The 11,415-nt window shown below is 40.8% G+C and overlaps 1 protein-coding gene across 1 annotated transcript in view; it reads left to right on the plus strand.

The window, feature by feature from the left end:
- The window catches only part of SNRPC (small nuclear ribonucleoprotein polypeptide C), a 29,673-nt gene extending 20,233 nt beyond the window's left edge, over nucleotides 1-9,440 (plus strand). Inside the window, exons 3-6 of the mRNA XM_086923212.1 lie at nucleotides 1,949-2,057; nucleotides 5,838-5,939; nucleotides 6,341-6,445; nucleotides 8,905-9,440. Of these exons, the coding sequence (XP_086779338.1) occupies nucleotides 1,949-2,057; nucleotides 5,838-5,939; nucleotides 6,341-6,445; nucleotides 8,905-9,029 (441 nt within the window). The 3' untranslated portion in view covers nucleotides 9,030-9,440. The remainder of the gene's footprint in view (nucleotides 1-1,948; nucleotides 2,058-5,837; nucleotides 5,940-6,340; nucleotides 6,446-8,904) is intronic.
- Nucleotides 9,441-11,415: the final 1,975 nt, after the last annotated feature.

Raw genomic sequence — 11,415 nt, forward strand, 5'->3', positions numbered from 1 at the left:
CACATTTTGAGTGACTTCTCAAATCCTTTTCTATTTCATTAAAACATTCTGACATGCAGTCTCCCAAAATGGCCACCAGAGACAAAAGAGCCCAAATGTAGCCCAAATATCACCCAGATGTAGCCCAAGTATAGCCCAATGACAGAATGTCCCAGAGTGTTCTAAAGAACAACTAAAGCGCTAACAGTCCTACTTATTACAAAGGTATGGCACACCTGAAGCCATCTTGATTGGAATAAAGTGGTAACTCGTAAAACATTTAATTTAAAAAGGAACAAAATGAGGGGGTATATTTTGCCATATGAATTATGATTAGTGCTGCAGAAAGAAAAATTAGGGCACATTTTGAGTGACTTCTCAAACCCTCTTCAATTTCATTAAAACATTCTGACATACAGTCTCCCAAGATGGCCACCAGAGACAAAAGAGCCTAAATGTAGCCCAAATATCACCCAGATGTACCCCAAGTATAGCCCAATGACAGAATGTCCCAGAGTGTTCTAATGAACAACTAGAGCGCTAACAGTCTTACTTATGACAAAAGTATGGCACACCAGAAGCCATCTTGATTGGAATGAAGTGGTAAGTCTGAAAACACTCAATTTAAAAAGGAACAACATGAGGGGGTTTATTTTGCCATAGAAAGTATGATTAGTGCTTCAGAAAGAAAAATTAGGGATCATTTTGAGTGACTTCTCAAATCCTCTTCTATTTCATTAAACAAATTCTGACATGCAGACTGAAACATGCACTTTGAATACCAGCAGCAGACGTCCCTGGTGAGCAGTAGCTTTACTACAGTGATCTAATGTGCAACTAGAGTGCTAACATTCAGAATTTATGCCAAATGTGTGACACATCTGAATGCCTTCTTGATGGAACCAAAGTAAACAAGCATTGAAAATGCAATAGATCTCGCCCTCGTTTAAGTTAAAGCCATTCTGTTTGTAATGAGGTTGCTTTTTAGCTTTGCTTTTATTAGTGTTTTTTCAACTTTCATGTAAATAACATGCATCTGTATGCATATAAGTATATGTATGCATTCATTTATGTTTGTATTTATATAGATATACAGATGATATATGTTTATATATGTATGTATATATATATATATATTCACTGAAAAAACCATAGGCTATAGACCATATATAGTTAGGAATTAGCATTTACAAAACCTTGAAAATTCACTGAAAAAACCATAGGTTATAGACCATATATAGTTAGGAATTAGCATTTACAAAACCTTGAAAATTCTAACTATATATGGTCTATAACCTATGGTTTTTTCAATGATATATTTATATGTGTGTAACATATATATGTGTGTGTAACATATATATATTTCCCACAGCCCTTGAACCAACACGAGCATAGCTCTTTGAGATAGCAAGCATCTTCTGAAATAGGCTCTAGCATGACAGGGTTGTCCCACTCATAACTATTAGATATACAAACGTAAACAAGATGCACGCGCGTTACAGAAGTCACACTCCCACGTTTAACAGTTACCATGAATAAAAGTGACACAATAATACGGTCATTAAATGTGCTGCATTTTGCCACATCATTTGCCTTTTCTAGCCACATTAATTGATCAACCCTGTTGCATCATTTGCTCCTCTCCTGCCATGTCATTCCAGTGCCACTGGGTTTAAGGGTTCTTTTTTAACCTGCAGAGTTCTACACCGCTTTAACATGCTTACTGGGTATCTGCCAGGCGCCCAGGCAATTGAGAAAAGCTTAACTTGTGTACGGTTCGTTATAGTCCATGTCTGTTAACATTGTATTGTGCTCAGACTTTCTACATTTTTGCAGTCCGTAAAATTGTAAAATGTTATGTTGCTGATACACACTGCACATGTCCACTCACTGTTCTTCGACCGATCAGGACTACAGTCATAGCTAAATATGTAATGCACATTTTGTTCACCCGTGTTTCTTCTTTCAGCCGTCGGTGAGGAAGACTCATTGCAGTGGCAGAAAACATAAGGAAAACGTGAAGGATTACTACCAAAAATGGATGGAGGAGCAAGCACAGAGCCTTATTGATAAAACAAGTAAGATCCAGTTTGCCCACTCCCTGATACGCCAGAGATGGTAATGGTTGTATCTTCCACATCTAAACCCCTAAGAAGGAAAAAATGCCTTCATCTTTATCTTGATGTGGACTGAACAGTTGTTTTATGGAGCAGATTGGGGCTCATTCATACTGCAGTCTTGAACTAATCATGGCCTACTTGCATAGCTTAATTCATAAATAGGCCAAGAGTGGTCAGAAGTGGAAGAATGACTTGGCGACTCTGCTTTGTACTAGCAAATCGCTGTTTTCTCCACTGGAAATAAATGCATCAATTACTGGAAGTGTACTAATTTGATTGATCCATACTAGCTAATGTGAACATGGAGTACTGTCTGATACGGGCCAATAACTTGCACAGCTTGTATAATGTGATTTTTAGATCCCTGATTTTTTGGTGATTAAATATCACTGTAGAGATTTAGCTCTCTTCCTCAGGTTAAATATCTAGGATTCTAGTTTATCCCAACTAGTAAATCAGAATGTCATAATCAGTACTTACTGATTGTAATTTTGCTATTCATTACCATTGAGAGGGAGGGGAATCGTGCCCAGTCAGAGGCTTCACCTCTTTTGAGACATGGCTCTTGCTCCCACACTCAAAAATGTTAATAGCATATTACGTCCATGATTTTCATAATACTGTGGACAGTAGATAAAAACGAGACTGGACCTGCATTGGAAATGCACTTATGGTTTCTTGCTCATAACTTTTGCACTGATTGTCAGGTGGAAGACGCTTGGTCTGTCTAGCTCCGATTCCCCAGAAGAGCTTTAATCATTCTTGTTGATTGTATTATACAAAGTTGCTGGTTGTGCTTCAGATAAAAAAAAAAATTCAAGGTCTGAATCTTGTTGAAAGGTTGTACATTACAACTCCCTTCTAGCGTTTTCAGAATGGTGGCTATTCCGTTTTTTTTCATTTCAATATTCATGTCTTGTCATTTGGCACACAGGGCTTTGGTGCCTTGATAGGGCCAAACATAGGGTAGGTGCCCCAGAGAATTACTGTGTACCTACGATGCCCTAAAGCAAGAATCTTCTGTACAACTGTGACATCCTTTGTAAAGTGTGTGTGTGTGTGTGTGTGTGGGGGGGAAGGGGGGGGGGGGGGGGGGCGGGGGTAAATAGTAAACCGGGTTCACGATTAAAGGAGAGTGCACATTGAGACTATCCCTAAAGACACGTAGTATACCGGGACTTAACATTTTAGTGGAATTAATCTGTGGTTATCTTAACCTAACTCTCCAAACAAATTCTGTTCAATTGACAGTGATATCTAAATACTGGAAGGCGAAGGCTCCATATCCCTTTGCGACCCAGATGGGAATCTGCAGTGTAGGGAGGCCCTCAACTGTGCTTCATGCGTCAAGATTCTGGCTTTTTAAATGTAATCTTACCACTGCAGAAAGCAATTTACCCTCCGACTTTTTTTTTATACAAAATTTTTAAGAACTTTGAGGAATCAAACACTTGCAGACCTTTCCACCATCACATGTCCGAAACTGGAGGGTGTTTTTGTTGCATTCCGTGGTACAGCTTGTCGTAAACATAGTGTTTCGTCTTGGAGAACTAAAAGACAAATGGGCATCTCAAGGTGGAAATTCATTTGCAGTTTTATGCTCCAAAGCATGGAACCTTCTTCCTAGCAATGTACACTCCATTGGATCTGAAACAACTTTCAAAAATGAACTTAAAACTTCAGAGCTGTAGACTCACATTGTAGTTTAATTTAACTCTTTTAGCCTTTTCTCTGGAACATGCAATAGCTTCGCATAACACCAGGATGCTCTTGTTTGAGTGAGTTTGTGCTCCATAAATACTCATCATATATCCACTAGGTGGTCTACCTGTGAAACCTTTGCACCTCAGGATGTCTCTCCCTCAAACTGCTTCTCTGCAAGGAGAGTTTAGCGTTGCTCTATTCCAGTTTTCAAAATCTCTTGCTGATAAATAGAAGCATTCTATTAGATTTAGTATATCCAAGCCTGGCCACATCATGCTATTCCACCTCTCCCTACGTTTGCAAATCATTAAGCTGTTCTTTTGCTAGCTGACCTCTCATTCGAACAAAAAGTGTATTGTTCATCCGGGAGAGAGTTTACTATTATTTAACTTTAATTTCAGACTCGAACAATGAAGTAAAACCACATAGTTGACCTGAAGGAAGTTGTATTTTAATTATCTTAAAAATTGATTTCTACTGCAAATAACTATATTGTTGAACTGCATTAGGCAGTTATCGGCATTTCACAACATCATCGTGTCCCCTTAATTCTTGACATATGAGTGGGCTTACAGGATTTAGAACTTGCATCCTACAGGATGTTAAGTGTAGTGAATGCTTTTTCTGCGGTACCACCCCTTACTTGATTGGCCTCCGGTAAGTTTTTTTGCTGTTTTTAAGAGCTACAGGACTATTTCATAAGAATGATTCCGCTAAAAAACATCTGAAGACCAATAAGAGCACACAGACCTTTTTTCCTTCACAGTTTGCTCTCCAGTTATGGAAGCAGCTCCTTTAAAGTGTATTCATGCAGAGCCTGGCCCCATCTGTGGAATTTCATACATGTCCAATTTGGATTGCTTTGCATATTTCTTTAGTTTATTTCTCTTACTTGGCATTTGGAACCAGTTCCTCTGTAGCACTAGACTATCTTTATATTTGGGTTTTAGGGAGAGAAGCGGAGAGTCCAGTATTCGAGATATCCATAGTTGCTGTTCTGATTTTGTTTCAAGCATTACATACCAAGTTCAAGGACTTCATTGCACACGTTGCAATATTCCCTGCTTTAAAACTGGAACATTGGATTTTCCTACCCCCTACATGATTCTGTATACAGTGAAGTGTTAAAGGGCAAAATACTATATTAGTCTGTTGGACTTTGATTGGTCCTCATGTTTGTATTGGAACAAATATTGGCAGGCAAATAGTTCTCACCTTGGGGACAAAGGATGCAGATGAGAGAAGGCAACCCAAAGGGGTAAGGTGGGGTGGGATCAGAGGCAACGGACGAGAGATCAGCGTGGAGTGGTTTTGGGAGTAAGCATCAGGGAGTACACACAGGTAAGCACATCAAGAAGGCATGGCGTGGGGTAGCACTCAGGGTGAGGGAACTGCACAGCGGAAATTGCTGGAAAACACATCCACTCCCATGGATCGCTCTTCAAAAGAAAAAAGTAGTGCTTGAAAAGCAAGCAGAGGTAACACAGATGCAAGCAAATCAAGCGATGTTACAAGCTATGCTCCATTGTAGGATCAAACACAGGGTTGACCAGCTGGGACACGAATAAGAAGTAGGGAAATGAGTGACCGAATAGCCAACCAATTGTAAGCAATGGGCAGGTTCAAGTCTCCTGTATGTTTTTGGTATGCCCACGATGTCTCAACAGACAGTGCACGTGCTGCTCTGGCTTGTAGGCTCTACCTTAAAAGTGATATGATTTGTATTTCTTAAAAGTAGGCATCAAAAGCATGCTTTGACAGAATTAACTACAGGGACTTGGGAGGACAGCTAGTTGGAAGGAGGTAGAGGAGATCATGACTGACTGGTGTGCTCAATGCATTTAAATCATTGTGGTTCAGTTAACAAAAAAGTCAGTTTTTGTTGAGTAAAATATGCTACCAAGTAGTTCTGTAGTTGGGATGTGTATTATTAGCGATAACTCAGGTGATCAAGCTTGTACTGGCTTCAGTTCAGGATTCTGTTTACTTTTCTGTGCACTGATATCTTACTTTCTTTGTTTTCTCCATCTTCAGCCGCTGCCTTTCAACAAGGAAAGATCCCACCTACTCCCTTCGCCGCTCCTCCCCCAGCAGGAAGTATTATACCACCACCACCAAATCTTCGAGAGTTTCCAGGTTTGGTTATGTTCTTCTCGCCATATTACTTACTCCACCAATAATATGTTTTAAAGAGACTTGTAAATGTGAATTCATGCAGATTTTTCTGATGTGATTGTAGTTCTATTTTGGGCCTGAGGTTCAGGGGAAGTGTCTGCCAAAAATTGTATAAGTAATTGAAATTCATATTTAAGTGTTCTTGCCGACTGATTGTCGATTCTCTCTGAATCTGTGGCACTCAGTCTTACTCTCCAGTACAGCCTTTTGGCATTGCACTTCTTTCTTGGATAGTAAAAATGTGGCTCTGTAGTCCTAAGCAAATTGGAATGCACTAGTTCTTCTCTTACCAAGACTTTTTCCAGCAATACAAGCCTAGCTGTTTGAATTCTTGTATTTATACTGCTATTTTGTTTTGCCAGGTGGTCCTCCACGGCCTGGAATGATGCCAGCACCCCCTATGGCAGGTCCTCCAATGATGCCAATGATGGGGCCGCCGCCGCATGGGATGATGCAGGTCGGACCTGGTAAGTCATGATCACATTTTATAAAATAGTTCTACAAGGAATTAAACAATGTTTAAAAAAAAAATCTTATTTAATCATTTGAAAAGGGAAAGCTGCTTCAAAATGAGGGTGCTTTGTTTTCAGATTAGCCTTTACTGTACATGGTTTATGAAATATAGAATCATAAATGGGTAACGGTTTTTACGGCGAGGTTTTTCACCAAAAGGTTCTGTCAACTAGGCAACAAAAGGAAATCCTGGGTTTTCTGTTTTCACTCGAAACCCTAGGTGAAAAACATCTTCCATAATTCCTTTTTTACCCATGTATAACTTTATGTATAGCCCCCAAAATCATCTTTTCCTGCCTCAGACTTCTAGCAAGGCAGAGAAGTAGGGGAGGAGCCATACATAATCTGGCTTCTGCTCACAGTCCAGATGTGAAGAAAAAAAATATGCTTATCTGCTTTCCTAGGTCAATCCCCACCTCCTTTCCCCCTTCCTGGAGATGAGTTTCTGCTTTCGGGGAAAGCAGACAATCAGTACTGCACGGACAGGCTCTCAGAGAGGCCTGGCAACACAGCCTGGAAAGCCATTATGACATAGCGACAGGGGATAACCTCTTTTGTTGTAAACTGTTAGGTTATAGCAGTGAAATTACCATATTTAGAATCTGGTGTAAACAATACAGGCTTCCTATGGAAGCCATGCATAACGCATAGTATTATAGATGGCTATAAGTGAAATACAGGGATGTATTTCACCGAAGGGTTCAGAGTGACCTGAAATAGACCACAAAAGCAATGCTTGAGCTGTCTATATGTATGTCCCTTCAATCACCTGCCCCTGCTTTTGCTGCTATGTGGTGGCAGTAGGGGAAACCATACATAACAAAACCTCTGTTATGTACCCCTGTCCCAAAAGTAAATAAAAAAAACCTTGACCAGCCCTTTCCACATTCAGTGCTTCCCTCCCCCTCCTTCAGATGTGCTTTCAGTTAACGCAGGCAAGCAGAGCTACACTGACATGCTCTTAGGAAGGCCGTTGACATAGCCGTGGGTAACTGGTTTTGTTATCAACTGTTGCTATGTCTAAGCACTCCTTCTCCCCTTTTTGGGGAAAGATCCAAGATATATACGCTGGAGTCTCAACATACCCGCTGAGAGAGTCCACAGCGCCAAGGGAGCCACTCACAATTGAGGTATTGTATGGCACCCCTTGCCAAAGCACTCTCTCTCCCCTTTTTGGGGCAGGATCCAGTAAAGTAGGCCTTGGAGTCTCAGAGACCCCTCTGAGACAGTCCACTGCGCTTAGGGAGCCTCTCGCAACAGAGATGGGGAAATTATACTACTCCCCCATGGTTCACAGCTTACTGGACTTTGTGTGCAGCTTTGACTCGCCTACCGGTTTGTGTCCCCGTCACCCTCCCCCTCCTCTTGCCTTGCTGTGTCTTTAATCCTCCCCTCCTCTTACATTCTTCCACTCTGTCTACTTCCCCTGCTCTTACCCCCCCCCCCCCTCTTTACCCAGAATATCTCCTCTTGCCAGCTTTTTTCCATACCTATATGTTCCTTTTTGTTTGTCTAAACGTTACTTGTAACTAAAATTACCATGCTCTAATAACTGGGTAACCTTTGTAAAGCTGTAACCTGCAATTTGTCTGCTACCCATGTAAAGCGCTCTGATTCCTCCGGGTCTTGCCAGCGCCATATAAAACCTTTTAAATAAATAAATAAAATAGCAGTGGGTTTTGAGATTTAGAAACTGGAATAAACAATAGAGGCTCTCGACAGGAGCCATACAGAATAGTGGCATCAACCACCTTTCATTTTACCAGCATCCTTCTATTTTTAGGATTGTCTGAACTAAAGTCTTTCCTAAATATTTCAATGAACCTTTAGAACTCTGCACAGAATTAGTTCACGGTCTAATACTTCAGACCATAGAACAGCTACCCTCTCTCAATTGACAACTGACAAAGCTCCTTAAATATATATATATATATTTGTGACTGACATAGAATGTCAGCACCTCTTGTGATCCTGGTACTTTTAATAATTAATCACATCAAATAACTTACTTTATTCAACCGCTATGAACTGTTGCTGGGTCAGGAGCAGCCCAGCTACTAACATTGTGAACTTTAAGCCAGGGTAAATATAGTTTGTCCATATATTACCAGTTATTTTAGCCTGTGTTTTAGTGTGATTCGGCTTTCTGTGAAGGTTTTCTTTTGTCTCACCTCCTGTTACAATCACTTAGATGAGCGATTGGCTCCATTGTCTATAAGGAGTCTTTCTGGAGTTACGTGACATTTTGATTATAATCCGCATTTTCTCTAAAGCTAGTCTGCCTTTAAAGTAATCAGGGTTGCAATTCACTCCCAGTTCTGGTGCTCTCAGATGACTACTGGATACCAGAATATTTCTTATTCTGCACATTGCATGTAAGTCATACTAATTTTGTGTTCTCTTTCTCACTTAGGACCAGGAATGCGGCCGCCAATGGGAGGGCACATGCAGATGATACCAGGCCCTCATATGATGCGTCCTCCTTCACGGCCTATGATGCTTCAAGCCAGACCCGGAATGGCCAGGCCCGACAGATAGTCACAGACAAAGTTCCATCTCATTTCTGTTTTCGTTTGCTGTAATCGCTGCAAGATTACTTCTTGACAGGAGAGTTTGTCACAGTTAAGAACTTCTCGGAGAGCTGTGGAACTGATGTATGATGGCAAGTCTTGCCCCCTCATCTGTACAACTGCTCTTGCGTCTTTGAAGTGAATTGCCACAGAGTGGAGTTGGTGGAAGCCACCTACATCTTGCCAGCTCTTCCTACATCTTGCCCCAACAGTTTTTTAAACAGGTGTTTATTTTACATTGTCCTGATGTTTTAGTTTTTTTTTTTTTATTCAAGTTGATGCATTTTCCAATTTTTTTTGCAACAATGAAAGGCATTTGTTTTGAACTATGGCCTTGATTAGATATGTTTTTTTAAAAATAAAAACACCTTTAATCTTGTTGCTCTTGCGGGTTGGAAACTATTTTTTGTGTATTGACTGTGCACTCTCTTCCATGTTGTATTCTATATAAGACTAGAGGGAACATCAATTAGCAGCTGGAGTACACTGATATATGAAGACAAAAGTATTCCAGTGTACGATGTTGGGGTGTCATGAATTAAAATCTTTATTAATCATGAGATTGAGATTGTCACCTCAAGTAGCCATACCATGGAGCTGTGCTCAGCTTCAAGTTCAAGAGATTCTATTTGTGTTTTCACTCCTAAAGGTGATTAGAATCACACAATGTCCTTCTAGTCTGCAGAGACAAGGGTGCCCTTGTCTTAGTTGTCCTGTACATGGACTGCTTTTACAGACTGCATGGTCTCTGGTGAAATCTTGTGATTTTAAGATTGTTTCTTTTAATGACCAATTAGTCTTGGGCTATGTTCCACGCAGTCAAATGAATGCTCATCATACTGGTGTCTTAACCGAAACTACCTGCATTTTGAAAAGGCTTCGAAGTTACCCAGAGTCGAGTCCAAAACCTCTCAAAAGCATGCATTTTTTTTTTTAGAGTACACGCCTTTCCATTTCTCAGCACCTACATCCTGAAACTGCACATTTAAAAAGGAATTACTTGTTCCGGAGGGAATAACTACCTCCACCACAGAATTAATGTTCAAGAGGGAAAAGTTGAGGTATATAAATTTGAGAGGGTATTTTAAAGGATCATTAGTTACTGTCTGTGGAGCCTGGCACATCCAGAAATTTTTCGTTGATCCTAAATATGTTAATGCCCAGAGGTCTCGGTGCATGTTCTTTTTAGGTCTCGTCTAGGCATGGGCTATCTATTCGAGACATGCTGTATCAAGGATATGTGCAAAAACCACAGTAGATGGACAGAATGCAGAACAAGGTCATACATTCATCCCAGTACAGAGATCTGGGCCTAAATCCATCGTTTTTTTTGCACTACACACCACCATGGCTTGACAGTTCGGGCTGGACTGTTCCCATGAGGCATAGGGTCAGACTGATTTGCTTATGGCCATTTCTGAACTGGGGTAGTGGGGAGTGCAAAAAAACGATGGATTTAGGCCCAGATCTCTGTACTGGGGTGAATGTATGACATTGTTCTGCATTCTGTCCATCAACTGTGGTTTTTGTATTTGTCACCCCGAGTGGGATGGGTATACTCAGACGTGAGTCCCATGCTCTCCACACCACTGGATTCAAGCAAGCTGGGCTGAAGACGGCTGGAATGCCAGAAACCGGTCCTCTGAAGCTTGTTTCCGGTCCAGGGAAGGCATGGCTTGGCAGTTTGGGCTGGACTGTTCCCATGAGGCACAGGGTCAGACTGATTTGCATATGGCCATGTCTGAACTGAGGTGGTGTAGAGTGCAAAAAAACGATGGATTTAGGCCTAGATCTCTGTACTGGGGTGAATGTATGACATTTATTTATTTTATTTCAGAGTTTTATATAGCGCGAACAAGATCTTCGCAGATATCAGAGCGCTTTACATAGACGGGTACATGAGGGAACAAAGTCAAATAGGTAAATCAATAGTTCACACAGTACAGAAGGGTAAATGAGGGAACAAGTTAAATAAGTAAATCAGTAGATCATACAGTACAAATAATACAAATGGGTGACTGCAAAGCAATCAAGTGGGTGATAAGACAACTCGTACAAATAGATAAGGGGGTCAAGCAAGTAATACAGATCATTGCAGGGTGTTAATAGGGTTCGAGATAGTAGTACAAGTGAATTTAGCCATGAGGATAGCTTTTACTTCTTTTTTGAAGAGTGTAGTGAAGGAGATAAGCCTGGTTTCGGGAGGGAGTGAGTTCCAAATCCTAGGCGCCATTCCTGAGAAAGAGCACTTGTATGTTTTTTCCTTCCGGAATCTTCGAGGTTTCAGCAGAAGATTGTTTGCGCCTCTCGTGTTTCTGATTCCCCCAGAGATTGTCAGTTTCTGAGCAAGGTAG

This window comes from Lissotriton vulgaris, chromosome 5 (assembly GCF_964263255.1).
Source record: "Lissotriton vulgaris chromosome 5, aLisVul1.2, whole genome shotgun sequence".
NCBI lineage: Eukaryota > Metazoa > Chordata > Amphibia > Caudata > Salamandridae > Lissotriton > Lissotriton vulgaris.